Source organism: Rhipicephalus microplus, chromosome X (assembly GCF_043290135.1).
Source record: "Rhipicephalus microplus isolate Deutch F79 chromosome X, USDA_Rmic, whole genome shotgun sequence".
Classification (NCBI taxonomy): domain Eukaryota; kingdom Metazoa; phylum Arthropoda; class Arachnida; order Ixodida; family Ixodidae; genus Rhipicephalus; species Rhipicephalus microplus.
This window is the reverse complement of record NC_134710.1, coordinates 113,731,658-113,759,283: the sequence shown is the minus strand read 5'-3', so window position 1 is coordinate 113,759,283 and position 27,626 is coordinate 113,731,658. Positions and strand designations below refer to the sequence as shown.

Sequence of the window (27,626 nt, the reverse complement as noted above, 5' to 3'; positions counted from 1 at the left end):
TTGGAGGGCCCCTTTAACATGTTGCACATGTTAAAGGAGCCCTCCATCCTTTTCTGATTGTTTTTTTTTTTCCAGTGTTACCTTTTCCTTTAAGTCTGTTCAACATATAAGTATTTTCGCTTTTGTATTTATTTTTGCACTGTTCATTTTCGTTTGCACCAAAAAGGCTGTACCCTTTGGGTACAGCTTTTGGGGCTCCTTGAGTATTACAAATTTTGTACAAACTTTTTTTGTAAACTAATAAGTAGATATTGAATTAAAACTCTGAATAAACATTATATAATAGTAATTTGGAAGAATTGGTGGGGAAGTCACAAGTGCTAAATAGTTTTTCTTTTACATTTTGTTAAAAGTGGGCTGTCAGCATACCGAGCACACTAAATATAAGTAAATGCCCAGAATGGCAGGACTGTTAAACGCGATGCCAAGGTGTAGGTGAAATCAGTATATATGCACGGATACTCTGGAATCTATGGATAAGTGTGCTTTTGTTTTATTTTGAAGATCCTCTAAACCAGAAACAGCATATGCATGGTTGTGACGGGACACTATTGTGTACAAAAGTGACAGCCTTGCTTCGTAATATTTGGGGCTTCACATGCGAGGCCATGATATGATTATGAGACACACTGAGCAGTTTTGAACATCTTGCATTAAAAATCCATGTCAGCAGCCTTGTTTCATCAATGAGAGCAGTGCTTCAAGTTCTCTCAGGCGAAGTGTCACAGGCAAGTGCTGACCACTAACCAGTTCAGGGATTTCTAATTAAAGTATCTGGGCATTGATGCTTCGTTCAAAGATCAAGTCCCATACATTCTGCAGTCCCAATTAGATCAAATTAATTAACAATGTCACAATTTTCCCTCTCGCAGTGGTGCACTTTTGACAATGCACCAGTAGGCTATATGTTTACATGGCAACGAGACATAGTGAACTGCTTGTAGCAACATGGGGCTCAAATAGTGCTTAGCATCTCGAGAGATCGACATGGTTAATAAACTTGCTAGCCTACCTATTACCTAAAATTTATGCAATCGTCTGATACATCAAAACCTCAGACAATAGAGAAACCCCCTGCACCTACCTTACAACGCCACTTACATAACCAAACAGGAAATGTTCCTGGAATCGACATTCTGACAACAGCCTTTCTTGTCAAAACATTGGCTCCTGCGCAATCTCTTGTTCTAAGGGTTTTTTTTTGGGGGGGCACTCGCTCTCTGGATTTCGCGCCGACCGGTTGTACCCCCACAATCTTTGACGACAGCGCAGCTCTGGCCGAATAGCTTGCCTTACGCCATCTCCTGACGCCGACAAGAGCTCTTGCTGAGTGGTGCCCCGTCCTCAGACTCCTGCGACTTTGTCCATCTTTCCTATCTCCTCTTTACATCTGTCGTTCTCTGTCTCTGCGCCTTGCTCTCTTCTTCCTTTATCTATTTACCTTTTAATCCTATTCTTTTAATCCCTCCTTTACCCCCATCCCTCGGGCGATACTGTTGAGGTGTCGCACTCTGATGCAGACAGTCACGGGGCTCACTTTTCTCTTTAAGAACCACATAAGATTTTTGTTATCCCTTCGAGCCTCAGTCTGCTTTCGCTCATTCATTTTGTTTGGCTGCCACTAACAGCGGAAAAATGTCAATTTAAAAACTACTGGCAGACACTTTCAAACAAGCCAACCTGCCTAAAAGATTGATTTGCAATTGAGGACAGTCATTTCGCATCACTTGACAAATGGTACATGCAAAAAAAGGTTCAAAAAGGGGAAGCACCTACTTTTATTTTTTGAACATGGCTGATGTTACCTCGTAGGTTGCCTTAATAGGTAAATGTATCTTTTTATCTAGCTCGGAAATGACTCCTCGCAAGTAGTGTTTAGCTACTGAATGACGGAATTGGTATACAAGTATTCGTGCGACAGCACTTGCGGCCTTAAGCTGAAAGTGCTGTGTCACTGTGCAGGCACTGCTGCAAATCTCGACAGGCAACGAAAATACTTGACCTTGACGGATACAAGGCTACGTTTTAACTCCAGAAATGGGCCATTTAATAGCAGTGTTGTGAAACATGACCAGGAATAGGGCAGCATGGTCGCCTAGCTTCGAGCCTGCAGCTTCTCGCGCTCCTTTTCTTTCTTGGAAGCTTCCAGCTTGGCCTCCTCCTCTTCGTGCTTCTTTATGAGCTTCTCGACCGCCGACACAGGCAGGACGGTGACGCGCGTCTTGTTACGTCGCGTGTCTCGAATCAGCGTAGCCATCTCGAGCTTGTCAGCAGTGAGCTTCGTCATGTCGAGGGTCTTGCTCAGAACTTTAATGGCCAGAGCCAGGGCATCCTTCAGTGTCATCTCGTTTTCCTTGTATTCCTGCTTGAGGATGGAGACGGCGGCAGCACTGTTGTTGCCGATGCACGTCGCCTTCCAGCCGCTGTAGTTGCCACTTGGGTCGGACTGGTACAGCTGGTAACCATAGTGCTTGTCCCAGCCCATGTAGAGGATTGACACACCGAATGGACGCTTACCACCGTACTGCGTGTAAGCTTGCTTCAGGTCGCAAAGCCAACTGACAAGGCGCTCGCAAGGGATGGACTCGCCGTACTGAAGCAGGTAGCGCTGAGCAATCTGACGCAGTTCATTGGTGAGCACGTTCGCGTCCGAAGTGATGCCGGCCACACTGCAGGCCATGTCGTCGTGCAGCTTGTAAATTTTTTCGGCCGTGAAGACCTCATCGAGCAGCTTGTTTGTGTTCCTTCGCTCGGCGGCCAGTAGGATGCCGTCGGAAGCCAAGATGCCCAGGCATGTACCGGCGTGACCAATTGCTTCCATGGCGTATTCAACTTGGTAGAGCCTACCTTCAGGGCTGAATATGGTCGTTCTGGAATCATAGCGGCGTGCCATGATGAGCACTAAGTTCGGGATTCACTGGGATCGCACGAGTGATCAACAATACAACCCGCCGCTCTCGTGACTTGCAGATCCTCGCCTCCACAAGCTTCGCGAACAGCGCCACTGAAGAAGCATTCACATGCTGAAGTCGCAGTGCCGAATTCGTAATTGTGTATTTATCATTTTAAAATACAAAAATAAATGTGAATTCTTACACGTGATTAAAAGTTTATGTTGTATTTAGAAACTTGTCTAATAACTTGTCAAACTTGGAATCTCTTTGTAGTTACGAAACTAGCTAAGATGTTTGGCATGTTGTTTTGCGCTCTCAATTCGACCGGTGTGCATTCTAATCCATTCTAATCACAGTGAAGACATGAGCTACAGTAACTTCGAAGTGTCTATCGCAACACTCACCTACCTTCATAAAATAGCAAAAGAATGCGCTCCTATATCTTTGCCGCTTACAAGGTGCATCAGGTTAGTACGCACGTTACTTATTGTGTGCGCCATACGACTCCTCGTCTTTTTCGACATCTATTTAATGCTTACTGCCTAATGCTTGCATTTTCTCGCTCATTCAGCTACCGTCTTCTGGAGTGCAGTGGACGAAGAGGTAAGTACCCTTATTTTTTTCCCTTTTCTCTTGAAGACTGTGCATATGTAACTTTTCTTCCAAGTGCGACGTTTTCTGTTTTGTTTTTTCCGCCTAGGTGTCGGTGATAAACATTTGACGAAGTGTGAGACTTGTGGAATAGCTTGGGACCCATCCAGTGTTAAAATCCGCACAAAACCTAGACTTCTGTTGCGAAGGAGCATTAGGAAGCTGCTTGCCAAAGAGCGGCACCGGCCATGGCTTCTCAACTCAAGGCAAAAGAAACTACTGAAGCGTTTCAATCGTGCTACAACAATGCTAGTCAGTGCTGATATCTATTGTCTTTCATATGAATCTCTTTTGTTTCAAGTTTTACCTGATTCTTCGTAAAATGAAAGTAATGGTGAACAAATTTGCTTCTATGTTATGTACATTGTGCGCTTACTTGCAAATTCGCATGACACGGCCATATCACTACCAGTGTCATGTTCCTGGTTATGTGCATACATGCATTCACTCTCGTCGCACAAACAAAAGTGCTACGTATTATGAAATAAACTGAGTGAAAATTTTAGTGCATCCATAAAAAGCCACACTCTGGATACCACCAACCATTTATCCTCACTGTTGTATAACAAAAAGACAATACCGCATTCTGATTATCAAACATATTAAAAGTGCACCATTGTGTGCAAAAGCTAGCCCGAGAAACATGAAACAAAAAGCAGAGCAAGTCATTCTTGTCATGTGTTTGTGTTTCTTGTTTAAGGCGATCATTGGCTGTCAACCTTGTATTGCAGGCAGTGTAAAGTGGCAGAAGCTTGTGCATTTCACTTGTCTAGCATCTAATTTAATTCGTCTTTTCTTGCCTTGAAGGTATACCTGTGCAAAATGTGTGGCAAAAAGCAGGAGCAAGCTTGTCCAAAACCATTGAGGAACCAAACATCTACAGCCAATTCAACCTTTTTCTGCCGTAAAGAAATGGGTGCTAAGAGGTAATCCTAAATACCTTTCCTCCAAGTTTTTCTTTGTATATCAAGCCACATTTTCATGTGTTTTTTTTTTTAATGTTGCATAAGTTGTCAAGCACAGTGTATTGATTTCTATAAGAATAATCTAAAAGGAATTTTTTTAGCATATACACTTAGTATTTGCTTTTATAGAGGAAAAAGGCCCTGCGCGTGCTGTTCCTATTTCAGAGTTGATATTGTGGCAACGTGCAAAGAACAGAACACAAGGCTTCGTTTCAACGTTAACAGCAAGGCTCTATTCGCACACAAAAACAAAGCACAAGAGCAGACGCGCAACGCCATCCTCCTCCAAAAATGCCAGAGACTGCCGCTCGTGATGCTGGCTTCTTCCTCCTCTGTTGTGCTTACGGCTAATAACCGTGACATTAGCCTCCCTTTCAAGAAGGCATCGTCCCGATGCTTCATTATCATGGTGGCCGGGTTAGTAGTCACTGGCAGCCCACTGGTTCATTCGGACAAATAAGGCTTTATCCGAACCACGTGCACAACTTCTGGTGCATGTCTTTGACGTCTTGAACAATGTGAACTGTCGGGAATCACCTCATAGTTAACATCACTGAGACGCCGGAGGACTTTATACGGCCCAAAGTATCGCCTTAAGAGCTTCTTCGAGAGGCCACGACGGCGAACTGGGGTCCAGATCCAAACTTTTTCTCCTGGTTCATAGGAAACTCGTCGGTGACGAAGATTATAGCACCTTGTGTCATAGTCCTGGTGGCGACGAATACGTACACGGGCAAGTTGGCGGTCTTCTTCAGCAAGCTGAGTTATGTAGTCTGCACTTGTTTCAACGCCATCACTTTCATGCGGCAACATAGCGTCGAGCATGGCTGTGATGTCACGACCATAGAGAAGACGGAATGGTGTAATGCGTGTTGTCTCTTGCTGTGCCGTATTGTAAGTGAAAGTGACATAAGGCAGTATCTCGTTCCAGTTTTTATGTTCCACATCTACGTACATGCAAAGCATATCCACAAGCGTTTGGTTCAGCCGTTCCGTCAGACCACTTGTTTGTGGGTGGTATGCTGTTGTACGCCTGTGAGATGTTCCACTTAGGCTTAAAACTGTGTGTAATAGCTCGGATGTGAACGCTTTTCCTCTGTCAGTTATTGCTACAGCGGATTGGAATGGTGCATGCTTTTACTTGAAATGACATAGGGACCATCAATAAATGGGGCAGGGACGGCACCTTATGGAGGGTGTAAGGGGCTAGAGCCCCCCCTAATTTTCGTGTGCCCCCCTCCCTCCAAAATGGGAAACATTGTCAGAACCAGCGCCTCCTGTATTTTTTTTTTGTGCGTGCCGCGTGAGCGCCACGACTGCTGCCAAGCCCTCTCCCATTACTCTCTCGATTTTGCCCCTAGACGGCGCTGCGTTATTACTCTCTTCCAGGCAACGCTCTCCGCCACTCGCATGCTGGCCTTTGCCGCTTTTTCTGTCGTCTGCTAAATAGAAGTGCGAACATTGTTTAGAGTTGTTGCCATCACAATAAAAGAAGTAGTATTCATGTGTAAATAAGAATAAAGGGGAAATAAATTGCCAGTATGACTCTTACCAGAGTGATAATACGTGTGGCAATCGCCTTGCTGACGACAAGTTGCACTCGTCGTATGGTCGCAGAGGCAGTTGTAGGTCTGTCTGTTTGCTTCAGTGGGGATGTTCTCCTGCCTTTTCATCGGTCACTATGCGCTGCTGTTGCGTTCCGTTCTGCACTTCTAATCAGCGAAAAAAAAAAGAAGCAGGAGTGTCCTTTCACGAGATACCAACGAACACTGAGTTACGTGAACGATGGCTACGAGTTATCGCAAGAAAGAACTGGGTGCCGAATTCCACCTCAAATTACTCGGCCATGTGCAGCCTACATTTTGTGGAAGCTGACTTTCGTGAAAATACTAAGAGGCGTATGCTAAAGCCCGATGTGGTGCCTAGTGTGTTTCCTCATTATCCATCATACATAAAAAAGCAGCCACCTAAGGAGAGAACCTGCAGCAGCATACAGAAGAGAAAGCGTGATTCTTTGACGAACACGTTGGCAACTCTGCCAAGTAAAAAAATCGATTCGCACCCTGCATCGGCACAAGAAGTTTGCACGGACACGCTTACAGAAGTCACTGAGCCCAGTGGCTGGCAACAACCAGAAAGTGTTTCTTCAAGTGACATCCACGAATTGCCTTTTGTGACAGCAGCTAGTGGCTACTGTCAGTCCGCGAACGTCCTTGAGCCACCAGATGTGAAACCAGCGGAAGAGGGTGCAGGCGCGTGTGCCTTGAGGTCAGTTGGTGTCCAAGTCAACAGTAGGAGCACTGCATCAGCCTTCATGGGGCGAAAAAAATGGTGCGAGAAGGAAAGAGCATGGAAGACTGCAGGCAACAGTCGATGCCTTTAAGAAGGAGCTTCAACAATTGAAGGAAGAGTGCAACGTGAGCAAATTTCTTGAAGTCGCCAGGGACTCTGATCAGGGCAGCATTAAAGCCAGAGTCATTATAGATCAAGTGCTAAATTGCAAGGCGAAAAAACCGAAGTGGTGTGAAACCACTATACGACAATGTATAATGTTGTGGAACTTCTCGACAAAGTCGTATGAATATGTAAGGACAGAGCTCCTCGCGCTCCCGTGCCGAACTACGCTTCAAAAGTACCTGGGAACTAAAGTCGGAAAAATAGCTTTCAGTTTACTAGTGAAGCAAAGGCTCAATGCTGAAATGAAGTGCCTCGGGACAGAGCAGGCCGAAATGTGCAGCCTCGTTGCAGATGAAATGAGGATCAAGTAAAGGCTTGAATACAACAAGCAAAGAGATGTTTTCCTGGGCAATGTAGACATGGGTGCTCTGAACAAAGTTTTGTCAGACTCGGAAAGGAGCGAACTCGCTTTTATGCTTCTTGAGCTGTGGCCTTCATGCTAGGTTCTGGATCCCAGTGGGTTGCTTCTTTATCAAAGCATGCACTGGGGTATATTCACTAAAACTACCTGGACACCAGGTAGTTTGCTGATACTGAGGGCTGCAGACTTCATCGGCTTGAACTTGTTTTCTTTAGAATATGTTGAACAGCTGAAGGCGGCAAGTGCACCGATGAACTTCCTGACCAAAGAAACTCTCCATGCACTAGTATTCACCACTGTTGCCAACGTCCAGTGTATCCATTTTTTATTAGATAGAGGGTTCAAATTTGTATTGACTAGAAAGTTTTCAAGCGACCCCATCGAATCTCTGTTTGGGACCTTTCGACGCAGCACTGGCTGCAATGATATTGTAACGGGGTGAGAGTAGGCAGAGGGTAGAAATATATTTACCGATTGTAGACGGAGTACACAGTGTCCTTGAACCAAGATGGCGGAGTGGCAACCCCCAACGAGCTTTTGTTCAATCGTCATCTTCATCGTCGTTATGGTGCCTTTGTTGATGTTAATGATGACTTGTATCAATATGCTAAATGTGAGAAGCTGTCTTGCGGGCCTTGAGAAGATTCTGAAGATAGGCATTGTTGTGGCTTCACGCACAAGCAATGTGCAAAGCTCATCTTCTTTCGTTTCCTCGGGGAGCATTATTAGGAGCGGCGAGACAAGCAGCACGCCATCAACAAGCGCGTTCGCAGCAGTGAACTCTGTGCAGCACCTACTGCATGCGCTCTGCACTTCCTCGAAGCCGTTCCTGCCTACGGCAGATGTAGCAGCAGTTTCACGCGTCGCAGGATTCCTATCCCTTGTTGTGCGCAAGAAAAGTGAGTGCGACGCTGCGTGTCGCTCGTCTTAAAGGAGCACTGGCATAAAATTTACCCATGTCAAAATTTTTACGTCAACGAGTAGCTATCGACCACCTAGTAGCGATTCACGACTTGAACGTATCTGAGTGACCAATGAGTATCTGTAATATTGATTAATATATTCTTTATCAAACGCGGTTCAAAATGGGTGGAAAGCCCGCCAAAGTGTAGTGCTGGCAGTGCTACCTCGCGGCCACGTCGAGGCCGCTGCACAGCTGATGCTGCTTTCACAAAAAATGGTGACGTCACACTGGCGTTTCGTCTGCTAGGAGCGCACGTACAGTCAGTCCAGCTGTGTCTCTGAAGGCGTAGACATGCCTCTGTCGCCAACATCGTCGTCCTCGCCGTCGTCGCGGTCAACATCGGCAAGTGCACCGCCGCGGTGGTCTACTAACTAAGGTACTCGGCTGCTGACCCGCAGTTCCTGGGTTCGAATCCCGGCTGCGGCTGCTGCATTTCCGATGGAGGCGGAAATGTTGTAGGCCCGTGTGCTCAGATTTGGGTGCACGTTAAAGAACCCCAGGTGGTCGAAATTTCCGGAGCCCTCCACTACGGCGTCTCTCATAATCATATAATGGTTTTGGGACGTTAAATCCCACATATCAATCATCAACATCGGCAAGTGATGATGACAGCGACCTGAAATTTAGTATCACCGTGATTCACGATGATCTTTGCTTGACAAGCTTCGCGTTAAATGCAATGTATTTATTAGTCCCAGCTGCGCTGTGAGAGCTCAGAAACAACTATGCACCTCATGTCGCGGACGTTTGGTGAGTGAATTGCTGCTTTCAGCTGCAGCAGGGCACACGGTAGAAATAGCCCCGGCCTCGAGAAGAGGCCTCGTACTGCCAGTGAAACCCAACTGGTTCACCAACACAGGATTTACCCTGTAGCAGCTCGCCGCAAAGTGAAGGGAGCAAATGCGGCTGTTCTTCACAAGCGTCTAGTCCCTCTGTCCAATGGCGTGTATGAACTCAACCCACTGGCTGCGTTGAGGTTCGTGGTTTGGAAAGGCACGAAACGCCACGCACTTTCCGCTTTTTCCGCGCCTCGACGTGCAGGCTGTCACTACGCAAGGGTTTCCCGACATTCTGGCATGTATTGTCACTCTGAATGATCATACTCGCATGCAGTGGAGCACAACGCAAATCAGTGGATGCGACATGATGAATCGCACACACACTTCAACACAGCAAGGGGAGCCACTAGTGAAAGCATGGCTGGGAGTTGGCTCCAAACACGCTCAGAGATCGTTGATGTCATCATTACTAGCGTATCGTCACTCAGGATGCTATTTGTGGAATGTATCACACTGAACACGTAGCACTAAAGTCTATGTCGCAGGGCAGTCTTTTTTGTTTTTTCTCCTTAGCTTTTCTACGCTGTTTGACGTCGGAATAAAATAACTTCGACGCTACAGACACCATTCAAATTTGGCCAAGAAGACCTATGAATACCAAGTGATCAAATGATGGGCACATCCCAATCTTGAAATTTGATGTCAGTGCTCCTTTAAAGACAAAAGGGAGCAGCTCTAGTGCTACAGACAGCTTGATTTCTCACCAGCACAGGCAGCCTGTTCTGCCCCACGCCGGAGCTCGTGCGTGTTCTGCATGCCCTGAAAAGACTTGTGGACGCGATTCTTTTGGACCACGCATCTCTCCATAAGCCTCTGGAGACGTGCGTCATGAAGAGCGTGGATGTAATTGTTCCTTTGCCAGTACTGCTGTGCGACCGTTGCGACCAAAGCCAAAACTGCAAATTAATAGAGCTTGTATGCAGAAAGTTTATTATGAAGCCGCTGTTCACGAACCATGCTGTCGACTGCACCGACAAAAAATCTGCGGCTAAGGTTTATCAAAAGAAGCCGTTGTCGTGAAAGTTTTTGAAGCTTTGAAGCTTGCCCGACATGCGCACCTTCAATGTTGGACTGACGCAAATAAGCGGTTTCAGTTCATCCGGTTGTTTTTTTTTTACTTGTTATGACATATTTTTCTTTACATTTGTCTTTTCTTCTGTATATATAAAATTACTATGTCTCGTTTTATTACTTCTAGCTGTGAAATTCATTTATATTTTGATCGGGATTGATCTCGTTATAGCAGAGCAATTCCTTCGAGTGCTTACATACAAAGTATAAGACACTTTTAGGACACTTTTTTTCAGAAGAACAGAATTTTTCAGAAGAACAGAATACGATTGAAATGAATCAAATAAAGTTAGAAAATTCGAGGGGCTACGCACCATTCTACCATAGCAATCAAGCAAAGAGAGACCGCGTAAAAGGGTAATAACCTGACGCCACCACGCTGTCACTCAAAGAAACAGACTGCCAATCATAGAGCGATGGGAACTGGTGTGACGCAATTGGCACAGAAAAAACACAAGCCCTGCCCTCCTCAAGGCACTTGTCCTGGGTGCCCTCCTAAAGCAAATAAATCTTGGCTCCGCCCCTGGAATGTCATGGCTACACAACCAGTGTATTCGCAGTGTGCAGGGAGGCATGCTTATGCCAGTTGTGAATTTTAAGATATCGCTGATAACATTTATATGTGGGATTTAATGTCCCAAGACCACCATATTATGAGAGACGTCGTAGTGGAGGGCTCCGGAAATTATGACCACCTGGGGGGTTCTTTAATGTGCGCCCAAATCTGAGCACATGGGCCTACAGCATTCTGCCTCCTCCAAAAATGCAGCCGCCGCAGCTGGGATTGGATCCCGCGACCTGCGGGTAAGCAGCCGAGTACTTCAGCCAGTAGACCACCACAGCGGGGCCACGAATAACATTGTGTCAAAATGTGTAATGTTGATGCTATGCAGAGCCCCCTTTTTTCTTATATTGCATGGTTGTAAATCACTGCCGTGTGATCTAAGTTTGACTTGGCAATGTTAGTCTGTTTCTTGTACAGTCAAGTCATTCAAGAAATCATAGTTAACTGTTGCACTGACAGTTAATTATACACGAATTAATTGTCCACATCATGCTTTCAGCACGAAGAGACCCATTTCAAGCCCTCTCCATGTGCTTGTAAAGAAGAAGAAAAAAGAAAAGTGGACAGTATCAGATCCACCAAAGGAATGTGCCTCTGTCAAACGCAACAGGAGCTTGTTGAAGCGTGTTCTTATTGAACAGGACACGCAAAAAACGAGCAGTGGAGGACTTCATAGTTTCCTCTCTTCTCTGTAGAGTACTATATTGTGCTTCTCAGTCACTGTCATCTGCTAATAAAAGTGTTCAGGATGCAGCTTTATGTGTAATACCTACTGGTAGTCTAATGTCCCTCAGCATGTCTTATCTCATTGGTAAGGAACATAATTTGGCCACTTTGCGAGCCAAACTATATGCTTCTGCATTCTTTATTTCTGCTCTTCAAGGGAGTTTGAAGAGCAGAAACACAGAATTTTCACAGGGGAAGTTGTGAGGCTAGCCTAGAAGTGAGCATTCGATAAGAGTACCAGGTAAAGACAAGGGCAGTGAAAACACCTGTGATTCACTTTCGGCTTGGCAGCCTTTGGATACGATGATGATGATGAGGCTCCGTGGATGATTGGCACTATAGTGAACTAGAATATGATCGAGTGGTGCAACCGGCAGGCCGTGGCTGCGTCCAAAACGACACGGACGACTGCTAGGATTTCTCGTGGCGCAACTGCCCCTTTTCATGTCATGTGCGCGAGGCGAGCGCGCCGGTGGCATCTTCTGCGGATAGCGCGGGCAGCGCACGAGTCAATCAGTGCGTATGCCTGAGTGTGTGCGAGTATGGTGTGTTGAGCCTCCGCCACCTGAAGAAACTTCGTCAAGGCCTGGAAGCTCTACCGCATATGTCAACGGGCTGACGACGCTGGTTGCGTTGTGAACTGTAGTGGCACACAATGCAACCGACGCTGGCATTCGGCGTTGCCGTCCCTGCAGCATTACTGCGCTTCGACGGAAAACTACGAATGTTGCATTGTTCTTTGTGTGCCGTCGGAGTCTGCGGAGTTGTGATGTCTACTGCTTGTGGTTGTGCTCGTGTTTGTTGGTGAGTGACTAGATTGCAAGAAGTTGCGGTGCCAAGAAGGTGTTGTGTCCACATTTCTGCGGAAACCGTGAATATGGGCCGCAAGTGTATGTATTTGAATTTCCAACTGACCAAAGCTTGCGGAAGGCATGGATACGGGCTATCCTAAGGGGAATTTTTAGCCCAACAAACATGCAAAAACAAATACTCTGCTTTTTTTTGTTTTCATGTGTTGTATTAATGTATCGTGTTATTCGGTGTCACTTTTATCCCATGCACGCATTTCGTAGTACGCGTTAAGGCCAATACCATAAACGGGAAGTATAATGCTGTCACTTTCTTGTCATTTGCAAATGTTCGAAATAATTTTTAGCCCGAGTAACGTAGATGAGAGGGCCAGTGATGTCCAGAGGGAAGTCCTATAGTGTACACGAGATGCGCTTTTTTATTCCTCAAGTCGGTGTGCGCGCTTCTCAACCAGTGTTCTTGCGGGACGCTTACCGCGCTCTTGTGAGCCATGTAAGAGAGTGAAGCTGATGAGCATCTCTTGCAGGCCGGATTACTGCATTTTCAGCTCTAACAAACTACACTACTGCATGTGTGCCATTGCACTCTGCTGCACAAGGATTCTGGTGAAGTCTGTATCTCGTGAGACATCCCGCACCAACAAACATGTAGCTTGTGACTTGTCGAAGCGAAGAACAGATTGCCACTGTTTTGCCCCGGGTTACCGAAGCGGTAACCGGGGCACTCTGAAGGCGTCATTGTTTGGATCCCCCATGCCAAGGCTCTGTACAGGTTGTCCATAAACTAATTTTGTTGTATTACGTCTGCTTGAACCAGGGAGCAAATGCGCGTTTCAAGTAGCCACAGCTGCGGCTTTGCAGGAGCCCGCGATGGTCCGACAATGCAGCTGAAGCTGGCATGAAAAGTAGCAGCGGCACCACCTGGCAGCATCCGCGTGAAAGCTGACACCAGAGCCCAGCCGGTCGCACCACTAGATCATATTCTAGTTCACTATAATTGGCACCTATCCATTCAGGGTGATGCCAAAGAGTGCTTTGTGAAGGAAGAGGAAGACTGCATTCAATTGGGTAGTTGGGGGCTGCGAACCCCGTGTGCTCAGTCAGTCGCGCTATACGAGCGCCACTAGGCCCACAGCAATAATGCAATGGTCCCACACTGCCGCCAAACTCTAAGGAGATGTGGCCATCATGAGCGGCTGCAATGTGCCCTCTTTCAAGACCAAGACATGCAGGTCATCATGCTGCCTGGCGCCCGTGTTCACCGTAATGGCATGTTTGTCGACATCTCCAAGATGTACCCGCTTCGAAGTCCGACTGTACCAATTCATCGTGCTGCCCTATGCCTGTGTTAGTCGCAACTGCATGAATGGGTGGTTGTCGACATAAGCATTGAGTCACAAGCGTGTGGTATGGACGTGCTTGATATTTCGCCAAGTCTGAAACATTATCGTCACTATAAGTGTCCAGTTTATGTGTATTGTGTCAGTTGTCCATGTCTCAGTTCTGCTTCATCTGAATTGATGAAATAATTTTTTATGTCTACTGTCTTAGCTCTGCACATCTGAGTTCCTGGACCCACGAACCATCACATTTCCTGGTTTTATGTAAAAAAAAGCATAGCTATTCTGCTTGGACTATCGTTCAAATCGAGAAACTGTTATGTCATAATAAAATGGTCTGCAAACTTCCTTCATATGTTGTCAATGTGTTTGATGGCATTAAAGCTTTCAAAGTTTACTTGCATATTTGTAGTCTAATATGCATTTTAGTACTACCTTCATTTGGGTTAATTTCTAAAGTAAGGTGAAGTAACTATGATATAACTACATACTTACAGATCTTGGTTCTGGTCATGGCCTTCGTTGAGCACTTGACTGGTAGTAAGTACTGAATGTGGCAATAGCCAATCGGCCAGTACCAGAGGCGTGGATGTGCACAACGGATAGTGGCCATCTTAAAAGGCCCCTGGCTTGGTTGCAGCATTGCAAACCAACAGCTATGGTGCATGTCTGCAAGTTGTGAAGCTCCTGTATGGAATGAAAACAAATTTAAAATGGAAGGCTGTGTGTCCTTCCTTCTGCAAGAACTGTGCTTTGAGAAAGTGTAAGGTCACATGCACATATGCCTCGGTCGCGAACGCTTCTCGTAAGTCTGCAACCAATGAGGAAATGTGCACATCCAAACTGGCTGTGAAAGTATACTGGTTCTGGCACCTGAATTCATTCATAGCAAATTACACAGTTCTACAACTGCAAGAGCACAAAGCAGCAAAGTAGAATATAAAAGGAGGCAGAGCTTAATATGGGATCACAAGTACCTACAGGACTTGCAGGGTGCAGAAGGGAGTTGACTATGGCAGTGAAGAGAGAGAAGTGGTTATAAAAGGGAAAAGAAGGGAAAAGTGAGCCCAGTAACTGTCTGCATCGGGGTGCGACACCTCAACAGTAGCTCACAAAGGATGGGGTGGGGAGGGATTAAAAGGACAGGATTAAAGGTTTAGAGAGAGAGATGTACTGGGACAGCGATCGAGGACATATCGAGGGGATACGCGAGATAGGAAAGATGGAAACACGGTCACAGGAGTCCGAGGACGGGGCACCACTTGCGAGAGCACTTGTCGACGTCAGGAGATGGCGTAGGGCAAGTCCAGTCGGCCAGAGCTACGCTGACGTCGGAGATTGCGAGGGCACAACCGGTCGGCACGGAATCCAACGAGGGAGTCCGTCAGTGAAACTTGCCACCTAAAGGCAATTGAGTATGACAGGTGTTCTTCTAACGAATCCTGTAATGAACAAATCTGAATATGTTTCTTTTGGTCAAATACTCTCCAGATGGTAGCTTCCAGCTGCATCGTGTATTTTTGCATGGTAATTTTGTAATGTGGCCTGGGGTAAACGACATGTTTCTATTGTGTGAGGGATGATTCATAGTTTCTGCATGTGGGCTGTGCATAGCTAGGCACAGTAGCATTTTAGGGTAATTCCGAAATACTCAAGCACCTATGCTGTATAGTAAATGGAGCATAATGGAATATGAGGGTTGAACAGCCTGAGAAGTGGTTTTAAATGCATAAGCTTTAATGTTATGTAAACATTGAAATTGAGATCAATGAACATATATTATTGTTTAGGACAAAGTATAGTTGTATACATTATAGATGAGATTGGAAAGACTTCTAAACGAGCATTCAAGTCTAATGTAGAAAGTATAATATATTTTGCACTGAGAAAGAAAATTCGATCTTCCATAACATATTCTTGTGAAGCTGGCACAATAATAAAATTTACTATACTTATTTGTGTCCCATCTCATCTTTTTTTGCAGTGTTGCATATCGTTGAGTATTGTTTGATTTAGTTTTTTTAAATCATCTCTCTATAGTCAACAGTGTGGCCGAACCCACTTGTGGGTATGAGCCTGGTTTCCTAGGGGATTAAAAAATTGAAGGGGCAGTTACGCTAGATGTAATGAGGTCCACAACATTTCTGGTTCATTGAATCTAATTTTCTATTGTGTGAGGGATGATTCATAGTTTCTGCATGTGGGCTGTGCATAGCTAGGCACAGTAGCATTTTAGGGTAATTTCGAAATACTCAAGCACCTACGCTGTATAGTAAATGGAGCATAATAGAATATGAGGGTTGAACAGCCTGAGAAGTGGTTTTAAATGCATAAGTTTTAATGTTATGGAAACATTGAAATTGAGATCAATGAACATAAATTATTGTTTAGGACAAAGTATAGTTGTATACATTATAGATGAGATTGGAAAGACTTCTAAACGATCATTCAAGTCTAATGTAGAAAGTATAATATATTTTGCACTGAGAAAGAAAATTCGATCTTCCATAACATATTCTTGTGAAGCTGGCACAATAATAAAATATACTATACTTATTTGTGTCCCATCTCATCTTTTTGCAGTGTTGCATATCGTTGAGTATTGTTTGATTTAGTTTTTTTAAATCATCTCTCTATAGTCAACAGTGTGGCCGAACCCACTTGTAGGTATGAGCCTGGTTTCCTAGGGGATTAAAAAATTGAAGGGGCAGTTATGCTAGATGTAATGAGGTCCACAACATTTCTGGTTCATTGAATCTAATAGTACACCTGGCTGAAAATGATGTAATGAGGGCTGCAACATTTCTCTAGAATTGGGTTCTTTGAACCCAGGAATCGACCTTGCTTAAGACATGCTGGACAGTAAAAGGTACAGAGTCCTTCACTGCAGGCAAACGTGGCTGGTAATGCCAGCCAGTTCCTGAGTACCAACTTTATAGTTCTTTGCCTTAACCATTCGGCCACCTCGCCGGCAAAGTACCAACTTGGTACCTTGCAACACTAGCAACTTGGTACCTGAGCAACATTAGCAAGATAAAATTGTCAAGATAAAGTAGTGACATGTTCCACCACTATTGACACAGTGCGTCAGTGGGGTAGGATAATTAACTCTTATCTCGCAGATGAAAAAAAAAAAAAGTTTCATTTCAAGATGGGAATCGAACCTAGTTGAAAAGATTTCCAGTTCTATAATCCCGCTACAAGTTATTAGTAGGCCGATAGATATTTATCCACATAGAGCTTAATGATCAAACCTTAAATGGGCCCTGGAATACTTTTTCTTTTCAGGTAATTACTTGAAAAAAGTATTCCGGGGCCCATTTTTGAAACTCCATCATAGAAGGATGCTTATCCATCCTTCAATGATGGAGTTCATTGCCTCACAAATCAACCGCCTCGAGAATCCATCAAGCAAAAGAGTAGTTAGAGATATCACGCTAATGGCGGGATGGCACAGGGGAAAGAAGTTACGTCACGCGCGCGTCATGACCCTCTGAGCAACCCCCCCCCCCCTTCTTTTTTGTATATACCCGGCTCTCTTTACACGTGGCAGCCTCCTACGGCGGGCCATTGCCCTTAAGTTGGGCATATGTCATAGTTTCCTGAAAGAGGAGAAAACACTCTCTAGCTTACTTTGAAAATTACTTGTAAATTCCAGCTCGCGTGTTCTCAGGAGCCTCAACTAGCGATTACAGTGTCCTTATGTGCGCGCATTTACAAAGTCATTTATTTTAATTTATGAAGCACAAGACTTCACGAGAGGCAGGCCGACGCTACTCATTAGGTATTTTTCAGGCGGTCTTGACATGCGTCTGACCAGAATCTCAGTAGTGACTGCCCGGAAACATTATTTGGTTCATAGAGTTCCTTTGGTTTGTCATATTACTGATACGAGATAGTAGGCGCCGTAAGCGATGATCAACAACATGGAGGAAAAAAATGACTGATAAACAAACTGTTACGGGTGTTTTTATGTAATAAAACCGAAACAAGAACAGCCGGTGGGCTGACTGGATGTGACTGTCTTGCGACTGGATTTGCGGCTTTCCAGCTTCTAATTTCCTTAGCGCGCGGCATTTCTAGTTTCTACTGGAGTGACCTTGTTTTTACGTGTTGGTTGTCATTTGTTTTTACTACGAGCTGTGCATGGTACTGTCCGGTTTTATTAGAACATATCTTGACATCCTCTTTAACTTGCTAAAGGTGCCGCACTCGTGCAGTAATTCTGTGTGGTGTATTTGGCTTTTTATTAAATATGGGCCTTTTTTACACTTTTCTTTTCAGAAGGAATGGACGTGGAAAGGCACCCAGACTTTGTTGATGAACTCGAGGCCTTAGTCAGCAGCGTTGCAGGATTCCATGACATCATGCACGAGGTTGATATGTTTTCTATGTGTAATGAGCTGGTTCGCTGCGTAGTAGTGATCCGCTCATGATACAGTCGCATCTGTTTTTCTTTGCAGCTGGATGATGTTCGCGTAATCCTAAATAACGATGCCACGGGCCTCGATTATGGTAATTCCACAATTTTTCATTTCTTCGAGTTTTGTTGCTGCGAGTTTTATAAATTTATGTGTACACGTCATAGTTGGACGAATGATGTTTACAAATGTCTATTAATCTGATGTGCTGGCAATATTAGACATTGTGATCCAGTTACTGTTAGTGATCAGTGGTCGGACATTATCGTAGAGAATTTTGATTATTCGCTGTGTCAAGGTAATGCTACATATTGTAGCGTTACACAGGGATCAGAAAGTTCTGGCAAGTTTCACCGTGCACTTCTTAAAGTAGTTTTCGAAAATGACATTCTTAGTATATTTAACGTTCCAAGTTTTGTCGGCACCTTTAATTTAGGTTTTAATGCTAAAATATAATTATATTATCGTCAGTGTTGGCCACAAGTTCTTACTTTGGCACCTGAGAGCCATTGGTGCTTTCAATGCACACATGTGCTGTGCGTTTATTAGTAAATATGTTTCATTTTTGGGTTAATAGGAGTCTTATTTAATGCATAAAGATAGTTGCACAGGCAAGTGGCATTGTAACTACTTTTCAAGGAACAGTTTAGGTAGTAAATTGTTAGATCAGGCACATTGATGTGATGGGCTTCTGTCACATATACATCAGTTCCTTTCAAGAGACCCTGCAATAGATAGATATTTCCTCAGCATTATGGAGTGTGTGTAATGCGAAATACTGAGATCAATGCAAGAGTGGTCAAAATTGGTGCATGGAAACGAAAGTTATTAGTCTTCAAACTTCAAAACTCCAGCGTACAAGGAGGAGGCTGGCTTCAATAAAAGTTTATTCCTCCTCCTTGTATGCTAGGCCCAGCCACTAAATTTGTTTAGCCTTTAATACACATCTACAGTGGCAAAATTTGTTCAGAAAGTTGTGTGCAAACAAGAATTTCAGAAGTGGTCATTTTGATATCTTTGAGTTAGTTTGGTTTTCTGGTATGGGGGTTCGTATGTTAAATAGAGTATCATATGTTTGGCCTTGCTCAGGTGCTACATTACCAGAGTTATTCAATTATACGAGTTGCAAAACTGTGTTCTAAGATCCGGACACGCAGTTGGCCTAATTTTTCGGAAGTTGGCTGACGTTTGCACCACCTGGAAGCAGCAACACAGAACACGCATAGTGCGTATAATAGTGGGCGTGCAGATCAACAGGTGACACGACAATGTGCTCATTTCCAACAGGGGTGTCAGTGACGTGTCCGGATTTCGATACATGGAGCCTATGGGGAGTTTCGCAACTTATATGATTCAATAACTCTGCTACATTAGGGGCTGTCCAGTACAGTGGCGCTCATTACGAGTTGCAACACAGTGGCCATGGTTGGAAGGGCCCCAATCCTACATTACAACACCAGCAAACATGAAATTGGTCTTGGAGTTTTTGTGTCTGCAGCTGATAAAGTTTTGGAGTTTTTATGTCGAAGTGGTTATGTCACCAACTGTTTTCTACGTTGGTGCCATCGTGCCGTTTGAGCGCAAGCAACATGTTGCAACTCGTATTGGGGATGACTATACATGCGCGGGCATTAAACAATCATTGCCACTTTCCTAGTTGCCCTTAATTTATTTGTGTCTCTCAACGTGTAACATAATTCCATGTGAAATCAGTAAAAGCTTTGCCAAGAAGCACTTGGCAAACTCCTCTCCTAGCATGAAAACAGAATATGGGCATTACTGAAGGTTCTGCCCTGCGTGCACTTCTGCTTCATGTCTTTTTTATACATTTTTGTTTAAAATAATTTAGCATAATTGCCTTTTTGAAAATATGGTTAATGTTGTGCGAAGCATCCAGCATGTTGTGCTCCTAGTGTTACAGGACCTCCATTTTTATCTGTGATTATGTTTAGTACTGCATGTAATGTTATATTGAGTGCTCCATATTGATAATATTTTTATCCGAATAAACTGATGCCCTCTTGCTCCCTCGAAACTATCTTGCAGCATGTTCTTCAAACTAGTTAAAACTGGCTGCATTATGAAGTATGTTACACAAAGATGCAGCCTTTAGTTATCAGCACAACATTGTTCTAAGCATCTTTTGTTTATCATTTAATACAGTGAAGAAAAGTGCATGAATGTACATTTTACCATCTCTGCATCAAATTCACTCACTTGCTTCCAAGCCTAATTTGTTAATTCATGCTCCAGACTTGTAACTTACCACCAAAGAGAAAAGGTCTTACTGTCATTAATCAGTCTTACTGTTATAGACGCCACAAGCACGTTAATGTACCCCAGGTGGTTGAAATTTCTGGAGGCCCCACTGCTGCATCTCTCATAATGATAATAGGATTGTCATGCGACCAGCTACATTGCATCGTTTTTATTTTTGCAGCCAGGGCCACAGGTAATGTTTTGTGACTTTCAATGAGGAAAAAAATATATGAACCCACCTCTCACGAAAAACACAGGGTTTGTTTGATTCAGTGCGAAGGACAATCTCTCCATCAGTGTAGTCATCTTATTCCATGTTCTGGGCAGTTGTCGGTTCTTTTAAGAAAATCGAAAATAAACTTGACTATGTAGCCTGCGATGCAAGTTTATAGGATATTGAACCAAGAACTTTGTTCGTAACCACTAGAGGATACACAGAGTGTGGATGAGCATTTGGGTGAAGCTGGGAGGGGCACTCTGAGTCGGCTAGGTGACCGTTCTATTTCATGGCACAGAGATTCTGTAGAGCTCCAGAGCTTGCAAACCTGCACCACTTGAAATCATTGCTGTCAAGCCATATACATCTGACACATGTTGAAATAGACAGTCCACTTAGTGGACTCTTCCTGAATGCCACCCATGATTTCTTGATAATTAGCTGAAGAAGTAGGTCAATAGATTTCACTGTGGAACTTGTGATTTGCATTTTTTTACAGCCCGTGATATGTACAACTTGTATAAAGGCTCACATTTTAGAGTACATACCTTGGTAGCTCGTCCTTTTATGTCACCCTGGAGTTTGTTATTCTACTAAGTTTCTGATTAAAACCAAGTTTTAAAAGTTTCACTGCTTGTTTATTATCCATGCACCTAGAGAAAGTAATAGAACCCTTGATTTAGAGAAATGTGTACTTGCTGGCATTGTGCTCTTGCTTTTTAATTCAACACAAAATTTCTTGTGTTTTTTGTGGCTGTTTATTCGCAGACAAAGTAATTGCACATAGAACCTATTTTGAGGATATATTCTTAAATATATTTTTTGTTGGTAAAGTGATACATGCGAAATATACATGTAATTTAACTGCGTTTTCATGCAGTGCTGAAGTTGCGCACGTTAATCTTGTATATTTTTGTCCTAACAGTTGATACAAATGATTTACTTGTCATGCAAGCAGCTTTGCTCTCCTGTGCAAATCGACACGACAATGTGAGCCTTACAGAAGACAACTTTTCGAACCTTGGTTATGCGCAAATAGCGATGCATTGTGCAGAATCTGGAGATGAAGAGTTTGGTCAGAATTGCCTCCTCAGTAGCCAGGGAAGGGTAAGCTTTTACATCGTTAATAATTTCAAAAGCAACCTTTTCTCTTTTTTCCAGTGTGTGTGATACTTTTACTAAGAACTTGACTATCTTGCTAAAATTTTTGCTCAATGAAGTGTGGTAGTCTGCTTGCGATGTGAAGTGGAAGATCTTGGACAGGTTTTTCTTGCATATTGCATAGTCAATATCAAAGGTTTATGGAGTGGTATCTGAATCAAAAGAACAACAGAAAAAACATTGGATTTAGTGGTGTTTATGGCAGTAGCAGGTAAAACTGCAATATGTTGCTCACTATACTGGTAAAATCTGTAAGTATGAGTACCAGCGTCTGCACTCTGATTATAGAAGTGCAGGCTTTACAACAAAATTATTCATGTATTGAAGGAATTGTTACAGCCCAGATATATTGGAAGTGTCGCAATGGACAACCTTTACTTCAAAGTGGCTGTGTGTGATGAAGTATTTTATGGGTTCTGAGGACTTATAGGTTCTGTAAAGGAATTTGGCTCTGTTCAGCTTTCTCTCGGATGCTATGGTCCGTTAACATTTTGACGCTAACTGCTCAAAAGCGTGATTCAAAAGGGCTTCTAGGCCTTCTTACCGTAGGTTATAGAAGTTGTGCGTATCTTCACAAGTTGCTTGCAGAGTCGTAAAGAGTCTCCTTTGCTCAGAGTGCATAGAGGATAGGTATACTACTCGAATACAGGGACAATTTTGGTAGCTTTTCCTCTAATACCAACTTTTTCCTTTATTCAGAGGTGGAAGTGCTGTGCCAATTGCACCATTCTGTGCCAATCTGACCTGCACCAGACTGCGCATAAATTGCAGTTTTCTTGATAATTGTTGATTGGAAGTGTAAATCGTTAAATCTACCCAATTATTATTATTGACCAAGCTATACTGAGCATTGGCTACTCAAAGGATGCAGTTGCATCCATATCCAGGGTTCTGTCACGTAATTTTATGCCACCATAGTAATTCGGCTCATTCATGGGGCTTGCTAGTGCTCGTCTCATCGCTGTTATCGCCGTGGTTTCCCCGCTAAAGTGGTGGCACCAACATGAGCAACTGTAAATTTAGTAATACAGTGAAATCTCGATAATTTGTACCAGCTGCAAATGCGGCATGATCATGCACTAAACGGCAGTGCGCTTTTACTAGTACATACATATATGCATTTCTTGATGTGCGCTTTTGTCGCCAATAAAGAAATCCACTACCGCAGCAGATGTTGCCAAAAGTTCCCACAAAAAAGTATTTTCTTTTTTTTTGCCAAAGTGAGGAAAAGATACTCAGCTGGCACTTTCGCATGATTGTTTTATAGTTTTATAGCGCGCAGTGGTGACGCCAAGGAGAATTACAGGGTTTGGGATACGCAGTGACTGAGATAGCGACAGAACAGACACTATAGGCTTTTCGCAATACATATGTGCAGTTCTTTATCGCGATCTGACATGAATCGACAACTGACAGTTTCATTGAAACACGGAGCGGTTGTGTGGACTCTATCATCTCCTGGTTAGTTCCGTGCAGCGCGGCACCTATGCTGCCCGCGCTGTCTCTGCCGGGTGGCTAGCTGTACCATGCACGTGGATTTGCCATGTGAATTGCTCGTCCCCACTCCACTCCATACTGAGTACAGCTAAGTGGCGTGTGCTGCTATTATTAAGCGGTCATGAAAATAAGATATAAAGATGGCTTGGTCTCTTGTTCTTTTGTATTTCTCTGTTAGCTGTGATGTTTAGCTGTGATGTTTATTGATGGGAAGACATGCATACAGATGCATGCACATATGGGTGGTAAGTCTGGTATGCTCATTACTGCTGAATATTTAAGGAACAAAATTGCATTTCTTTTTTTCAGAAACGAAATTGATTGACGATTATGTTTGACCCTAGCAAGCTGCTACAAAACTAACTTGCATTGCTCGAAAACACACCTTTTGGTGCTCCAAACGTGCTCCAAAACCCCCCTTTTACTGTGCCAAAGATGCTCCAAAAACAGCATTATTCCTGCCTCCTGAGCTGCTCCAAAACACTAAAGTCCACTTCCACCCCTGTTTATTACATAACTTGAAACAGAATTGTCTCACCCAACAACAAAAGTGAGGTAGATAAGTACTGAAGCATCTTCTTTCTATATTTTAAATATTTGTGATGTTGACGTTGCTATGGTTGGATTGGGGAAATGCATATACATCATTTAGTTTTTAGGATTCACTGTTAAATGAGGAAAGGCAGAACAGGCATAAGCAGGGGAAATGGTATGAAAGGATATGATGTCAAGTATGACTTGCAATGTTTGTTGGGCCTCTATGTTATTGTTGGCTCAGGACATAATGTTATCGTGTTTCTTGTAAAAGCATTATATTTTGTGGGCTGTTTCTTGGTCAATTCACCGTAGAGGCTTAACAGCTATGGCATTGTGCTGCAAAACACGATGTTGTAGGTTTGATTCCCAAGCATGGCGGCCAAATTGCTATGTCAAAATCCAAAAGCTTGCATTTACTTAAATATAGATGCATATTAAAGCCTGCAATAATCAGTTATTCTGGAGTTCCCTCTAGATCATTCCTCGTACAGTGGAACTCTGATTATACGACTTTCAGGGGGACCACACAAAACCGTCTCATAATCCGGACATCGTATAATCGAAAATTAATTATAGGCAGTGGCGCTTAGCCTTACCTGAAAAACGGGTACAGACCACCTGAACAAGCCCACGGCACACCCTTGTGCCCCTGCAAGGAAGGTCAATTAAATTAATCTTGCCAGTGGCAGCTAGTGGCAGCGTTACTTAGTTGAAGGAGGTGCGAGCAAACCTTCATCATTAACCTTAAAAAGTACGAAACCCAACATGCGTCTTTCTACCGATAAACAATGTCTGAAAATTTCCTGCCCACAAAAACGAAACCAAAGCTGCATTCCCAACAGCCTCCTGTCAGATGGGTCAGACATAGAATGCCCTCGTGCACTACTGAGATGTGGGTGTGCGCATTCTATTTTGTAGGCTTGTGTAGTGCAACTAGTGATGTACCACTGTTATTGTGAACTTGGACGTCAAGTGAAAGTAATTTTGCCCGGGGAAAACAGTTGTGTCGTACCCTTTTGCGTGCACAAGCCTGGGACTGCGAGTGCGACGAAGGCAGGAGATCAGCTGTATGTTGACCAGGAAAAGTTTCCGCGGACCAAAAACGTGAAAATATCAGCTCTTGGGCCGGCTGAAGCTACTCTGTGGGGATAAAACTTGACTAGATAATGACTCTGCATACTTTTGCAGGCGATCGAGACTTATGTAGAAGCGCATGAACTTCCAGGAGAATACATTTTCCATCCTAAGAAGGACATCATGTTTCACTCTCTACCTTTTCAATTGTCAGCCTAGGGGAACGCAAGTTCATATTTTGTACTCGTGAATATTTGGTTTACATTTGATTGTAGTGAACGTGTTTTTTTCTTTCGGACAGAATCTGAAAGTCGTCGTAAGATGCAGGGTCAGCGTAAAACTGCGTCGTATAACCAAGGTTTTCAATACATTATTTCCATGGGGATTTTGCTGGGATCAAACCAATTTGTCGTAAAATGCAGGCCATCGCGAAACGGGGGATGTACATTCGAAGTTCCATTGTAATTATAATTTAAAATAATTTTTACTATTTTGACTCTTGATTGTCAGTTTTTGTAATCTCATACTATATATGTGATAAATCTATGGGAAGTGATACAAGTTACCAAAGAGAAGCATTGTGAAAACTAGTTCGGGTGGAATTTACGCTTTTTATGCATGTGTGTGCAAAGGAAAACTTAAGGATGCCTAATTGAGTCAAACATACTATTGCTATTGTCAAGAGGTATGTCTGCAGTTGATGTAACTTGGAAAATTTTCCTAAGAGATGCATTGCAACTTGTTTACGAGCACCAGCATGTATTAGGTTAAAGGAGTTCTGAACCACCTTTTTTAGTGATCATCGAGCGAGGTTAGCATAGAAGTTTATTTCCTCACAATTCAATGGGCATTAAGTTCTTTGAAATCTGTCTTGTACAAGCAGAATCATGGAAATTTGTTGCATGGTTTAAAGCGACACTAAGGAGCGACAATGACTTGGTTTAGATTAACGGCACTCCGAGAATTCTAATTCCACGAGTTTCTTTATAATAAGTTCATTATTAGCAGCGAAATTCAAGCTTGAAGTTTCATTTTTAAATTTCATGTCGTAATCCCCACATAAAATGTCACCAATTTCAAAATGTATTTTAATGTTTTCGCGACATTGGCTCGATGATATATTCTGAAACTTCTTATGCTAGGTCTGTGGCACCCTTAGATGCCAGTGTACTTCATTTTTACAATTTTATCGAGTATAAGCTATGTAGGACCCAGTAGGACCCAGTTGGTACGGGAATATCAAAGTGGCGTCTCCTCCTCTGCAGTTTCTTTTCACTTGTTTTCCCGCTTACCTAGTGTTGTTCCGCAGTAAGAGTTGTTTTCGGGATTGTGGCTTTGTACTTTACTAATACGCAAAAAGTAAACTTTTTTCTCTTTAGTGCCCTTTTAAGTGCTTTTTCTATTTTTTCATTATGATGAGCGTGCTGGAAGCTACATAAGGAGTGTTGACATGGGGGGGACAGGATCTATATTAGCGAACTTGGTAGTCTGTTACAAAATGCATTCACTCACGGTGTGATTCCCGTGTACACTAGGACTTCTTCTGTGTTATCATAGCACACCATAGAATGCGGTGCTGACAGGTTGTGGCCCCCACATGGCAAGAAGCACCTCTGATCTAAATGCTGCTCTTGATTTATGTCAGCTTTTGGCCAAAAAGAGCAATCTACTGCAGGAAAAAGTAGAGCTGGCATCATCCCTCTGAAGAAAGTGAGGACAAGCCTCTGTGTGAAGAAAGAAGGCTTGAGAAAATTGTGACTCGATGATTCCCTTGTAAACTCTTCTCGCCAAGTACGACTGCGAGATTTGGCCGAGCTGTTCATTGCAGTGTTTACTTTTTACAGTATGTGTTTTTTCACCAAGCATGAGAGGTGGTTCAGGACTTTTTCAAGTAGCATTGTTTATTGGTTTGAGTTGACTGGCTCAGTCGCCTCCGTTTGCAACTTGAGTTTTCAGTTTCCTTTGGTTTTGGTGTTGTACAGAAAGTAAGTGTAAAAAATTTTGAATTAATTTTGATGAAATATTACTTTAGCCATAAGGAATAAATAGTTGCTCTTAGCGAATTTCAGATAATTTGTCTAGTGCTTCTGGCCTGAAATAAAAAATTTGTGTGCTGATTAGCTAGTTACAATACAGTACAAAATTGGGTTGCATTCGTGGAGTAACCTCAATTGCAGTAGAATGTTGCACTTGTCACACGCAAATATTGTGATTTCACTTACAGAGAATCATAGTTGCCATGTCTGTTGTGCTTTTAACTGTCCTTGGCATATGATGTTGCTGCTTTCAGCTTATAGTACTACCATTCCTTTGCAGAAGACAGCGCTGACTCTTATTGAACACATCAATGCTGTTTATGCATCAAAAGGAATTCCAGTCAACTTTGCCAAAGTGCTTGCAAGTTGTGTACGAATATTTTACTGTGCATGTTTAATCTATTTAGTGTTTTGAACCTGAAATGGCTTTAAAGTCATATGATACTTCTCTTTCAGTCTGTCTGCCCTTTGGAACTACTCTGTCGTCTACATGCTGGGGGTGTTATGTGCATTGAAGATTACATTGCACTGTGAGTAGTTCAGGAACGTAGTGTCTTTTTCCAGCTTAACAGTCTGTATTACTATTTTGTCTAACATCTTCATACTACACCAATAATGCAGATTTATCTCATGCGTACAGTGTTTCAAGACAATCATGAACCTATTGATCTGTGATGACGTGGCTCTCTTCAATTTTGTTTGGGTGACCTTTGCGTTCTAAATAATCTTTCCAATTTTATGGGAGGATTCTGAACGGCTTCTGAAAAACAAAAAACAGTGCA

General features: G+C 43.3%; 3 protein-coding genes across 6 annotated transcripts in view; 2 read left to right on the top strand and 1 right to left on the bottom strand.

Moving 5' to 3' along the window:
- Positions 1-2,023: 2,023 nt before the first annotated feature.
- Prosalpha3 (proteasome alpha3 subunit) lies at positions 2,024-3,013 on the bottom strand. Its single transcript, XM_037427539.2, has one exon. It carries the CDS (start codon positions 2,891-2,893, stop codon positions 2,096-2,098), a length of 798 nt encoding a protein of 265 aa, XP_037283436.1. The 5' UTR covers positions 2,894-3,013; the 3' UTR covers positions 2,024-2,095.
- A 163-nt stretch (positions 3,014-3,176) lies between these two features.
- On the top strand, positions 3,177-11,520 carry LOC119176319 (uncharacterized). The gene is made up of 5 exons (XM_037427540.2): positions 3,177-3,361; positions 3,466-3,497; positions 3,595-3,797; positions 4,353-4,471; positions 11,267-11,520. The coding sequence occupies exons 1-5, from the start codon at positions 3,258-3,260 to the stop codon at positions 11,460-11,462; spliced, it is 654 nt and encodes a 217-aa protein (XP_037283437.1). The 5' UTR covers positions 3,177-3,257; the 3' UTR covers positions 11,463-11,520.
- A 6,162-nt stretch (positions 11,521-17,682) lies between these two features.
- The window catches only part of LOC119176320 (uncharacterized), an 81,539-nt gene continuing 71,595 nt past the window's right edge, over positions 17,683-27,626 (top strand). Inside the window, exons 1-6 of one of the 4 annotated variants that reach the window (XM_037427542.2) lie at positions 17,683-17,791; positions 17,927-18,018; positions 18,106-18,157; positions 21,465-21,646; positions 27,125-27,214; positions 27,301-27,374. In XM_037427542.2, coding sequence (XP_037283439.1) covers positions 17,932-18,018; positions 18,106-18,157; positions 21,465-21,646; positions 27,125-27,214; positions 27,301-27,374 — 485 coding nt within the window. In that variant the 5' untranslated portion in view covers positions 17,683-17,791; positions 17,927-17,931. Of the gene's footprint in view, positions 17,846-17,926; positions 18,019-18,105; positions 18,158-21,464; positions 21,647-27,124; positions 27,215-27,300; positions 27,375-27,626 lie in introns of all 4 variants that reach the window. The other 3 variants (XM_075877438.1, XM_075877439.1, XM_075877440.1) reach the window with 3 other exon arrangements.